This window comes from Malurus melanocephalus, unplaced genomic scaffold, assembly GCF_030028575.1.
Source record: "Malurus melanocephalus ecotype Western Australia unplaced genomic scaffold, MMel_1.1 scaffold_1210, whole genome shotgun sequence".
NCBI lineage: Eukaryota > Metazoa > Chordata > Aves > Passeriformes > Maluridae > Malurus > Malurus melanocephalus.
In genome coordinates this window covers 35,493-48,644 of record NW_026624442.1, presented here as the reverse complement: position 1 = coordinate 48,644, position 13,152 = coordinate 35,493, and the positions used below count along the sequence as shown (strand labels likewise).

Sequence of the window (13,152 nt, the reverse complement as noted above, 5' to 3'; positions counted from 1 at the left end):
ACAAATGGATTGGATATAGGATTTCTCATCTAGATTGCAAATGGACTTGGCATTTTGAAAAGAAAACACAGCATATGCTTTTGAGTAGTAGGTTCCTTTTTTCCTCCTAAGAAGGGGTTAGGCTTGGCTATTACTCCTGCAGAATTCACAGTAATTGTTTTTCTGCCTATGATCCCACAGAACTATTATTTCTGTGGAAACAGATTCAAATTTTTTACTGATTGTTGTTCATGTGTRAAGGTATTTGCCTGTGCAACTGATGTTTTGCAGCATACCAGCATTAAATGTGCTTTTTTAAAAAAACAAATGGAGTGAATTGCATTGTTTACTGTAGTAGATGGAGGCAAATCTTGGAAACCYCACTAAGACAATGATTTGATGGATGTAACAGGGAATGCAGTAACTTAGGATGTGCAGATTTACAGACACATACATATCTCTAGCTGAAAATACTTTTGGTTTTGAAACAAATGAAATTCAAATTTCGGGGACAGATCATTGCGGTTTTTACTTCTGAGCATAATTCAGTGATCATTGGGTACTAGTACTCAGTAGTAATACTTGAGTAACATTTCTCTTTCATTCAGTTGAATAAATGCCAAGATAGGAAATCAATACTGTGCTCAAACACAGTATTTTAGAAGAAAAATGTACCAAAAAAACTGAGCTGTCTTTTTTTTTTTAATTCTTCTCAAGCACAGAGCAATAAAGCCAAATGGCTGATGCCAGCTCAGTCCTTAAAACAGTGAGGTCTCACACAAATGTTGGTTATTTCATTTTCTTACTARAGTAATATCTGATGTGAATCCAAGCTCTTCCAGACTGAAGGTRGAGGGGAGGGAGAATGAAAATGAGTTCAGAGTTGTCCTGTGTGCAGTTTGTTTTCTTTGGTTAACTTGTATTGAGTATCTTGTATCAGAATAGCTTCACTCATTCAGACCTGATATTTACCACTGTCAGAATAAAAGATAGGCTGTTATAGAACTGGAATGTTAAATTCACAAGCAGAAAAGTTGCATGCCCAAGATGTGTCACAGGATGCTGGTTTTCAGCAGGCACAAAGAGATCTCAGGTCTAATTCAGCTCTGCCATCAGCAGCCATCACGAGTACAAATGTGAGGTTTATTTGGGAGTTTATCAACACTGTGGTGTGAATACAAATATCTTCAATGCATTTCTCTGCAGCATGTGACAAACTTTCAGCTTCTACAATGAAYCTGCCCAAGCAAATGGAGTCTCCAATCAGTAAACGCCTCTCGTCCTCCACCGTGGCCATAACCCATTCCCCTGACAGAGGCAAGTGAAAGCTGCACCTCTCCTTCTGCTTAAACACTGCTGGCCCATGGAGCTTTGGGCTTTGCTTATTCTGGTATTCAAAGGAACTCAAGAATTTGAGAGATTTTGTATTAATGMTGCRTTCTGCAGCTTGTCCCAAGTGCTGYCGKGCTGGAGATCACAGTCCAGCCACAAATGCTATGGGTTTTTTACTGATTTTTTTCAATTTTTGGTACTCCAGCAAACAGGGTTGGAATTGCTGTGACTGCAGCAGTTTCCTATAACTGTACTGGTTGTGAATTTCTAGCAAAAGAAGGAATAACAAGCAAAGCAAATGTGTGGCTTGACAATAGCTATGGGATGTACCGTGGGCAGGGGTACCTCCAGTGAGCCACCTGGGAGACCTCAATCTGGGGACCAGAGCTGTAGAGCCCTTTCATTTCTTATGAAATCTGATCCTTGAGAGACTCAGGAAAAGATGATCATCTTGTAGGATTAGTGGTTGCTAAACATTACAAAAGAGGACTGAAGGGTTTATCTCACTGTGAACTCTTTGGATTCCTTTTTAGTTTTTTTTTGTGTTTTCTTTTTTTCCTTCKACCCCATTTTTTAACATCTAATAGGAAAAAAAATATATTTACTGAAATAAATTATTATAAAGGCTTATTTCTAGAATGAAAAAGAGTAAGTAAACTGATTTTAATTTTTGAATTGCTTAAGGAGAGCACATCAGTAGCTTTGAGGTTATTATGACAGATGGCTGTATGTACATGTAATAGGAACATCTATAAATATGATATAGTTGACACTGATATTTATGGAGCAGGAAGTAATGCAGGCACATTGTATAAATAAGCCTTACATAAGGTGGTGAGATGGCAGATTTTAAATGCAGTCCCAGGATGGTTGGAACATTAGTGAGCAGCTGTGCTCTTCTACCAAGTGTTTTACCTTTCCTACAGGGGAAGGAGACAAACCTTTTTCATGCTGAGTCATGAAAGCAACCATTTTGCAGAATAGAACATGCCCCTGAGTAAAAACAAAATACAACACAATCTTAACCTTACCCTGTGTATTGTACAGGTGGAAAACTTAAAACAATTGAGGAATTAGAAGTTTTTTTCAGAGGGAATGAAAATTATCTTCAAATATCTCAAATCTCAAAAACTTCAAAGGTTTTTTTTTGTCTTTCCATTGAATCATTTCATAATTTAATTTCAGTTCTTTTAATGTAACATTGTTTTATTTCTTTGCATGTTAAATTTTATTTTATTTGCTCCCATCCTTCAGCTCACCGCATGCATCTTAGTCCAATGGAAAACTTTCTTGTTTCTCGACTGCTGACTCCCACACAGTCATCTTTAGCCAGAAGCAGAAGTACATTAATGCTTTCTGAGCAGTACAATACTCCAGGTAAAAATGTGACTTCCTCATTTTGAAACCAGAGAGATATGCATTTGTATAGCTGCAAATGACAATTTACAGGAATAGTACAAAATCAATGATGAACTAAGATAGCATTGTATTTAAAATCTTTGAAAAGTACATTATCTTGTCTATGCTATGCTATTCTGAATATCTATTTTAGAAAAAAAAAAAAGAAATAATCGTTAAAACTGCAGACTTTAAAAAAAGAATATATTTATTTAAGAAACAGGTTTTTAGAGAAAGATGACAACTCTCAGAGGCTCTGATTGATTTATTAATGTCAGCCYTGTCTTACCCAAATAGTATATAGAACAAAAATCCCAGTGCACCACTGAGCTTTAATTATTTTTAACAGGGTTCCAGTTCCTACTGTTAAATATCCTTTTGCCTTTAACTGTGAGACTGTGTGTGTCTTATATATGTATATATATAGGTGTACATACACACATGAAATTACACTTACTTAGAAGGAAAAACAGAGTATTGATAGGAAGGTTCCAGAAATTATTGATCTTTAAGGGATGATTAAGGGATGATTACTTACCATACCTATGTGTAGAGGGTAGTCTAATAAAATCATTATTTTGCAAACATCTACAAAAATAATGTTTCCAGTCCTGCTAATACTTAGGCAAGTGYTTGACTTTGAGTAGTTTCTGTTCATAAAGCTGTTCCTGGTCATAGCATTGGCTGAAACAAAATTTTAACAACCCTTCTTACTTTTAATAGAACAAACAAAAAAAGCACCCCAAAGTGCACATCCAAATGCCTGTCTGCAAAAGGAAACTYTTTCAAGAGTAACTGTTGAGATGGTACAAGACTGATCATCTTTCTGATGRGTGTTTTCACACATCTTGGTTAAAATACGCTTAGGTTTGTCTACTTTTGTGCTTTTAATCCAAAGCTATTTAAAAATGAATTGCTAAGTAAAATCTACTTTCCCTTGTGCATTTCTTCTTTGTTCAGTGCATAGGGATGTTGATATTGARTGTCTCTAAAATTGCTTCCCTTGTTTCTACATTAAAAGCAGCTTCTACTGGAAGCAGCAATGTTGTCATTAAAAAGAGAAAGTTCCCAGTTTGCTTACTGCTCAGGGATCAACTACTGCCAAGAGTGAGCAAAACCCAGCTCAAAATTAGATCAGTGCATTCTGCTTAAGATTTTGAGCTGGRTTGCTGATGGCACCTATGGATGATGTCTTCTGTCTTGTATTTGATATCAAAGAAATCAATAAGGATGATTTTTGTCCTTCCTCACTCATTTTGTTTATAAACTCTCAGGTTTATATCTCTTCATCACAGGATCTTTAAAGTAGCACCCTGGCATGTCTGACAAGGGTACAATTTGTTCTGCAGGCTGCTTTTTTCACTGAGCTAAAACAGGGGAGCTGTTTTGGGAGCAGCTGTTGGAAGGAGCATCCTCCTGTCATTGTCTCACAAGGCACAGGTTGCAAACAACAATCTGAGAGTGGCCCTTGACATTTTATCAGTGATTCCCAGCAAAATAGTTGAGGGAAATCTCCCATTTTTTATGTACTTCCCCCACAGAAATACCTCCCTGAACAGGGAAGAGGTTTTTTAATTTCCAAGAGCTCCTACTGTGCCTTCTGTTGTTATACTGAGGTCAAAATTGCTCTGCTACTKCATTTTCTGTAAGCTTAGAAATGAGGAGCCTCAATTTCTCTGTAACAGCACATTATTAATGTCACTCCAAGTCAAAGTAKTCAGGCAAACAGTTTTTACTGGACACAATTAATTCTTTTAACAGTTAAAGTAAAAAGAATTATCTTAGGCAGCTTTTAAGTTTCTCAGTATTTTCCTTAATATTCAGTGACCTTATGCCAACTGCMTGGAAAGTGGGTCAAAGAATAGAAAGGTCCAGTTAAACTTTAAAGCATATAAAAAGGCTTCATAAAAAAAAATTATTAGGGCTGCCTCCAATAAAAAAACAGGGAATGTGACTTTCTTTACTTTAGTGCATAATTATTGCTTTTTCAAAGTCAGTATCCTTCCTGACTTTAGTTGATTAAAATTGGAAATATTCTGTCATTTGATTGCAATTAGTGTCTGTCTTATTTATAAAACATATACTCTGTTGATTGTTCTATATGTATGTGAAAGTTTCATCTGAGAAGGCAATATGAACAGAATCAGGAGTAAAATATTTTTTAAAAATCCTGTTCATATTGCAAGTAAAAGAGTTGCCCTGGAAGCTGTAATGCATGTGTCACACCCAAATTGATGTCTCCCTCAAATAACAATAACTGAAATACCTACAGCAGCATTTAGTTTATGTTTGGGGTTTTTTTTGTTAGTTTTTTTTTTAATTAAGTAGTATTTGGAGGTAATTAAGGTATTTAGGCACCTTTGCATGCTTAGGCTTTAAAAAAGACAAAGCAAAACTCCCTGTGCTTCTTGTCACCTTTCCTGTTTTGCAGTATGTGTTCAAAAGTCACCCAGCTAGAATTAACTGCTTACTCTTTTTATAATATGCAAAAGAAGCTGGACTTGTAGAAGAAAAAAGAGTCACAGTATTAGTCAGGTGATTCAGAAGGTATATGAGTAACAGAGCAATATTTTAGAGATTTTTTTTTTTTAAATCCTATAAAATGTTTCTGTTGAGACATTTTTAATAAACATGGGATCAGGTTGAATGTGTAATATGTGATAGTTTTGAAGTGTTTTTTATAACATAAAAGTAACAATATAACATAAAAGTATGCTATTTTCTCCCCTCCTTTATTTCCTCTATCTGTACTCCCTTTTGCTCTTGCTGTTGTACTATAACTCTTTAGTATTCCATATCTGTCCTCGTGTAGCACCAGCCAGTCCTCTMAAATCTCCCTACAAGCCTTCCCCTACCCGAAACACTGAGAGGAAAAAGGCAACTTCACCCTCCACTGCCAATGCCACCAAAGGGRCACCTGCAGCTGAAATTACTCAGGTGAGTTTGAAATGGTTTGGATTTCACTGCTGGGTAAACTGATGCAGCTTCTGCTTGTTGGATTTTCTTTTACGTGAATAGAAATGAAGTAAAGAACCAGCAGTAAGGTCTGCCAACACCTATTGCTTCTGTTAAAAAGCATTTTAATATCTTCTTCCTTCTGGGAATCAGTGTTGAGTGCTGCTRTTTGCATCACCAACACCCTTTTTTTTTGCAGAGAACTGAGACATTGAAATGTTTTTGAACTTGCTTGGAACTTCTGGGAATGAGGATGACAAATAGAATCTCCCCCCTGAGTATGACTGTCCAGTCTTTCTGGTTAATGAGCAAGTTTCCTTTATTTTAGGAGCAAGTTTCCTATATTTCAGAAACTCCCCAAGTGTATTGATAATGCCTCTCTTTTGCACCAATTGCTTTAATTCTTTCTGTGGGCATTTTTAATGCTGTTTGCTTCAAAGATGTATTATTGATCCACTGTAGTTTCCAGAAAAGAAAAGGCAAGTTGCTCACCTTCATTGAGCTTACACAGTTTAAGGCATGCTTTGAAAAAAAAGTCTTGTTAGCGCTAGGAAATTCATATAATTAATAATAGGGGAATTTGTGCCATCTAAATTAGCTGCAAGAACCAAAGCTGGGAGTAAAGATTGGTGTCATGTTAGTGTTAGGTGTGATTTGTGTTAGCTCCAGCAGCATTCTGTGAGTTGCCTGTTTGTGCTGCTGATCATTTTTAAGCAGGGGCATAKGGATGGTTTTGAAGATTCCACTGCAGTTCTTGGTTCATAAGGCTCCAAATTCTGAAACTTTCAAAATTATATATAATTTTATATATATAATCATCAGATTTGTAGTACGAATTACATCCATTTTGTGAAAAATTGTGCCTCCACCCCAGCTTGGAACTTGGGTAGAGACTCTGATGTGGTAATATTTATCTACAATTTTCATGCAAGACAGGGGTGGGTGTGTGCAATGTCTGTGTGAAAGAAAAAAACTATAAATAGCACCTCAGTTGTGAGCTGCTGTTTAAAAAGCTTTTARAAGTATGCCACACAAATCTGTTTCTATGCCATCTCGCTCATAAAATGATAAAATGCAGTTTTGATTTATTGATCCTAATTATGGAAATYCAAATTACCTGTGCTTTTAGACTGAGAAGATAAAGAAAGAGAAGAGACCTGCAACTCCATCATCTGGTATGGGATCTCCTCTGAGAAGGTCTGATTCTCCTGCTGCAATGTCCAGAAGATCTGCATCCCCTGCAACACCTAAGTATGCCTTTCTTATGTGCTAGGAATTTCTCATTACCTGGAAATAAGACACAGATTCTTGAGGAACTTCCTTGGAAGTGTTGTATAAAATCTCCACTTACTTATACAGATGGGCAAGGGGAGAGAGAGAGGTGGAGATGACAATTGTAATATTTGTAAGCCTTTTTTATCCATGGACTAACGTGCTGGGAATTTCTCATTACCTGGAAATAAGACACAGATTCTTGAGGAACTTCCTTGCAAGTGTTGTATAAAATCTCCACTTACTTATACAGATGGGCAAGGGGAGAGAGAGAGGTGGAGATGACAATTGTAATATTTGTAAGCCTTTTTTATCCATGGACTAACGTGCTGGGAATTTCTCATTACCTGGAAATAAGACACAGATTCTTGAGGAACTTGTTTTAAAGTGTTGTATAAAATCTACACTTACTTATACAGATGGGCAAGAGGAGAGAGAGAGAGGTGGAGATGCCAAATCTGATATCTGTAAGCCTTTCTTATCAGTGGACTGACTGGGAAWTTCTCATTACCTGGAAATAAGACACAGATTCTTGAGGAACTTCCTTGCAAGTGTTGTATAAAATCTACACTTCCTTATACAGATGGGCAAGAGGAGAAAGAGAGGTGGAGATGCCAAATCTGATATCTGTAAGGTTGTGTTAGTGCCCATTAGAGACACTTCCCTCTATCTTTCCTCAGTTTTGAGATTATAGTGCATTTCATAATTCATGTGAAATTTTATTTCACATTTATTTTTAAATATACATTTGTTTTGTTTGATTTTGAAGAAGAGACTGCCTAAWGTGAAGAAATGCACACATCATGAATACTAACTAGAAATTCCAGTATTTAATAGATGCATTTCCTATTGTTGCCATGACCATCTGGTGCCATGAATCCACTTAATTATGTGTCATCTAAACCATTGGTTTTAACCTTTGCTCATTTGCAGACCTCTGTGGATTTGTTGCTTTTTGTTCTTCTTTATTTTTTTTAATGCAGAATTGTGGATTTATAGCATGTCTGGGCTTATTGGCAACTGAATTTCTTGATTGTCTTTTGCTGAAAAATGTATTCTGAGTAGCACAGCTTGTGGTTCAATGGGTCTCCAGGTTTCTTAGAATATTAAGTCTGGCTCTAAAGTAGTCCTGGTCTACAGTACCTGCCTGATATTTTTGGCTGGTTGGTTGGTTTGGTTTTATTTATTTATCATTTTAATCTGAAGCTGGCCATATTTTGAACCAGTCTTGATGATSCCCTTTCTGACAAATTTTTTCTGCCTGAAAAAACCAGCTGGTGTTCCTTTTCTGTTTGAGCTCTGAGGGCACAGCCCTTTAGTGGRGGATGATTTTCTGTGTGAATCTGATGTTAGACAACATAAGGAAACCATCTGACTCTCAGCATTTTTTCTTCTTTAGACATCTTGCATGTAACTGGGACACTGGAATTCTGAAACTTTCAAAATTAYATATATAATRTCATCAGATTCWTAGTAYRAATTRCATCCATTTTGTGAAAAATTGAATTAATTGCAATGTTAATTACAATCAGCTTTCTTATTACAATTTGGAGCAGATCATTGTCTAGTGGCACCCTGCAATGTAAAGAAAAAAAAAAGTTTGAGCTTAAAAATGTATATTATTTTGTAAATACTCCCTGCTCAGAATGCATTTTTTTTAGGCAGTATAAGAGATAAACCAAGAGACACATTTAGTTAAGCAGTGATTGGTGGAGAATGAAAAGCTGAGAGTTAAGTGMTTCTTGCTGGGCAGATGAAGGTTAGGATAGACCATCATAGGAACTTCCAGTGGTTTAGAGAAAAACTTCCTGGGAGACTTCAGTGCTTCATGAAAAAAGTGTGCCCAGTTTTAATTTCTAGTGCTAATTTCCGTGAAAGATTAGGCAAAGATGAAGAAAAAAAATTCTTCTTCCCCAGAAGTGGAAATTATGGCAACCTTTGTACACTAAAACGTTTATACTACTAAGGAATATAAGGAATTCTGGTTTTTGAGGAAGAAACAGATGCTGCATGGAGGAATTAAAAAGCCTACTGGTGGGTTTCTCTATGATTGTGAGCCACAATAGTGATCTTTATTTTTTTTTTTTTTTCCTCCTTCTCTTTCTCAAGGGAATCTGATTCTGACCATGGCTACAAATGTATTAATGAGCATTTAATCTTAACGTGGCCCAATTAGAGACTCTCCTGGACCTTATGAGAGATACAATGAATGGGGTTTAAATCCATATTTATTACTGACTGCAGAAAGAATGCTGCTTCAGCACTTTCAAAACTTCCCCTCAGAATTCTAAAATAAAAAAGATGCCCTAATCACCATATTGTGTTATTATATGTAGATGATAACAGTGGTAATATAATAGATGCAATTCAAATTGCACTGTTAATTTTCAATAAAGCCATAAGGTTCTGCAATCTAAAGGAAGGTTCCAAAAGCCTGTATTTAAATCCACTGACCAGGAAGGTCATTATCTCACATTTAAGTATAATTTTAATCTGACTAAATATTTATACAAATACTCATGCTCCTTGGAAACCTGTTACAAGTTTAATCTTCTTCTAGCACTCTACATGACTGAAAAAATACCCTGGAAGAAAWAAGAATGCATATTGTACAGCATTAGTAGTGAGTGATCCTTCATAGCACTTAATTCTCTAAAGCTGTTAAGGAAATAATCAATTCTGGTTAGTGATTGAGATGACAATTAGCTTTTTTTTTTCTTTAGATTATGTGACTTTACATTCCAGTTTTGTTGGTATTTTTTTAGTTACTGGCTCTTCAAATTGTCTTCTTGGTTTCTGAGTGGCAGTTACTTGTCTTCTTAATATGTTATTTCATTATGTATTAATTTCAAAGCTCTTTTTATCATGGTAAAGTAACTGAAACAGGATCAAACAAACAAATAAAACTTCAGTGTAATCAGTGATTAATGGCAGAAGAGAGTTGCAGCAATTATATAAATAAAACACCAGTGTTTTGAATCTGTGAATTTTACTGAGAGCACAAAAAGGTCAGCCCAAAAATAAAACATCTGAGACAAAATGAGTAAACATATATAAAAAGGAGAAAAGGGGGAAAAATAAAAATATGCTGAACAACAATTAAAAGCAGGGTAGGAATTCAAAACTTGAAGTTATTTGGAAAAGTAAATATATCAAGAAACGTCACAGAAATAAATCCAAAACTATTATTTTGAATCTTTATGTGGCTCAGTTGACAAAGATGAAAGCTAATGGATTTAGAGARTTTGAATAATTGAGAAATTGTCTTTAAAAGTTTTCAATTGCTATTGGATACTGATTGTGTAAAGTGCTATTTTTTTTAGACCTTTCACAAGATCAATAATAACAGGGTGAGGGCTTTTGGTGAAGTTTTTTCTAATGCTTCATTTTCAAAGATCTATACATGAATTAGTTTATTCTTCCAGTATCCCTCAGAGAATCCATAAGTCCTTTCTTATAGATCAGGAAGGCAATAAAGCCTGTGTCCTTCACATGTCTTTGGGTAAATAGTCCCCAGATAAATCAAAGGATTCAGGGAAGTTGGATTTAGTTTTTAAGTGTTTTCAGATGAACCAGAGCATAAGCAGTGAATTAAAATGGAAAGCTCTGACAAACCTCTGTGTCACAKTCCTTTGCCAAGCATTACTTCCAGTTGCAGAATGCTGATGGAATATGAGTAACAAAAGCTCCTCAGACTTGTAAAATGTTGGAAAATGAGTTATTGGAAAGGTGAATTCCTCACAGAATTTTATATATCCTGCAGTGACCTAGTTTAGATTTTATTTCGTATGTGCAACATTTACTACTTTTGATTTTTGTTTTGACATGGAAAGATTAGAACAATGGGTAGAAGGTTGGATCAAGATTATTTTGTGAGATTTTTCAGCAGTTAGCTAGATAATGGGCCAKTTCAAGATTTTGAAACATCTGTAAYGTGGYTATCAAAATAACTATTCTAYAGACCTGTGCTGAGTTYGTTTTTAAGAAATRTAAAAGAGAAATGAATCTGTCTTTGTCTACAAAAGATCAAAAGTAAGAGTGAAAGAAAACTGCTTTTGAGAAAATGTCACAGAGCAAAAATGTCAGATCTGAGAAACAGCTGGTGATCAGAGCAGTGTCAGAAAGCAGTTTTGGGAACATGCAGGTCCAGCCTGTCCTTGGTTCCAGCAGAGTTTTTCTGGCATTAATGGGATATAAGGGAAAGATAACACAGCTCAGGCATTGCTGCAGATTTGTGATTTACAGTCACCTTCTGAGCAGCCATAAACAGTGACCTGTACATGKCTGGCTTTTCAGAAAAGCTTTTCTCTGCCCTGCTGTTTATGGCCAGAGCTGGATGTCCCCTCTCATTTATGTGCCACTTTATTTTCTCTGCTTAACAAAAGCAAGCTCAGAACCCCTCATATGATCATCCTGAAACATTGCTCTGCAGAGGGACTGTCCCTTTCTTGATTAAATAGGAGGTGTTGTAATTAAGAGTCAGTGGATTCTCACACCAGATAAATRTTCAAACAGTGAATGTAGGAATTAGTTTTTACATTCTGCTGCCCCCATGTCAGCACAGGACAGCTTGGGGAGGAAATAATGTCTTTTTGGAAAGAGGAAGGTGCTTCTGGTCCTTGTGTAGTCCCCTGTAAAATCCAGTTATAGGGAATGGGTGAGCCACCACTTCTTAGATTTTACTGATTTGTCTTATTAATTCTTTAATCCTTATCAAGCATAATTCTGTGTTTCCCACTTTCTTATCAATCTACACWGGCACCCATGCAAGTGATTATATTTTTTTTTCCTTAATAATTCCATTGTTCTGTCTTCACAATCAAGTTTGTCCCTTTCTGGTGTAAAGCAGCATAACTTAAAATACTATTTAGAATGAATTTTTTTTGCAGTAACAATTCTGTCTGTGTCCAGGAATGCTAAGCTGAGAATATGTTTTAAATACAAGGGGGAAAACAATGTTGATTCAATACATTTTGCTGCCATCCAGTAAATTATATAGGAATTCTGAAAAAAATTCTTACTCCTGATGCACTTGCTCAACCTTTCACTCCTCACACTGCATTGTTCCAGTAATCAGTCTTTTCTAGGCTKCTTGCTTTTATATGAAGCAAACTCTACTATTTTCTTGTTCTTCTGGTCCAAGAGCCATAAAAAAATTTTGCTGGAGGGCTGAAAGTTCAAAGGTGCAGTACTAAATAATGCATCCAGAACATGTTTCTAATGCTGTACAGCCAGTCTGCACTAATGCCTGTGCAGTGCAAGATATTCCTGCCAACCTCTTGGATTGTCATGTCTTTATTAGAGAACAATTATTCTGTGCTAATGCTGACAATGACTCAGTTAGTTATTAGACTGTTTTGCCCCTTCTGTCACAAGAAGTTAAATAAAAAGCAAGGAATGTGTGGTAAAGTTGGAAATGTAAACCAAAGACAGCAGGAAGGGACTGTGCTTTGAAGAAGTGTCTAATTAGTGAGAAGCATCCTTTGTGCTGTAGAAAAACACGAAAATAGGTGTTGTTTTCTTTTTTTTCCCCAATTTTATGGAATGGAGTTGGAAATGACCACAATAATGAGGCACGTGTGAGATGTGCACATGTAGGTGGGGCCTGGAAAGTTCTGCCTTTGCTTTCAGGAGGACCTGGGAAGCCACCCAGATCCTAAAGAGGAATCTAAAGATAGTTCTAAAACCAGATTTGATCAACACCACTGATGGGCTTCTCCCTTTGCTATTTTTTTTCAATAACTGGAAACAGATTTGCCTGTTCACATTTTCCAAACCCTGTTTCTGTCATGGAACAGCAGGAGCCATGGGTGGCAGAGGATGGACTGGGACAGGGACCTTGCCCACAGCACCCCATTCCTGAGCAGACAAAAGAAGTGACCAGGGAAGGTCTGGTGATGGTGAGCAGGGTCCTTGAAWGGCCAATTTTTAATAATGACACAGACATTAAGGGGATAAAAAGGGTTTTACCTCAGGATTTGGGATCCCAGGTGCACAACTTGATGGCAGAATGCACCCCCGTGTACAGCACGGGTACAAGTTTTATAGGTTTCAGGAATTAGCAAATCTATCCAGGATTCCCCAGTAAGATACAAGTTTTATAGGTTTCAGGAATTAGCAAATCTATCTAGGATTCCCCAATAAGATACAAGTTTTATAGGTTTCAGGAATTAGCATATCTATCCAGGATTCCCCAATAAGATACAAGTTTTATAG

General features: G+C 36.4%; 1 protein-coding gene across 3 annotated transcripts in view; it reads left to right on the top strand.

Annotated features, from left to right (window-relative positions):
- The window catches only part of MAP7D2 (MAP7 domain containing 2), a 36,541-nt gene that overhangs the window by 12,163 nt on the left and 11,226 nt on the right, over positions 1–13,152 (top strand). For all 3 annotated transcript variants that reach the window (XM_057387418.1, XM_057387417.1, XM_057387416.1), the window contains exons 5-8: positions 1,186–1,296; positions 2,566–2,688; positions 5,498–5,646; positions 6,794–6,915. In XM_057387418.1, the coding sequence (XP_057243401.1) occupies positions 1,186–1,296; positions 2,566–2,688; positions 5,498–5,646; positions 6,794–6,915 (505 nt within the window). The remainder of the gene's footprint in view (positions 1–1,185; positions 1,297–2,565; positions 2,689–5,497; positions 5,647–6,793; positions 6,916–13,152) is intronic.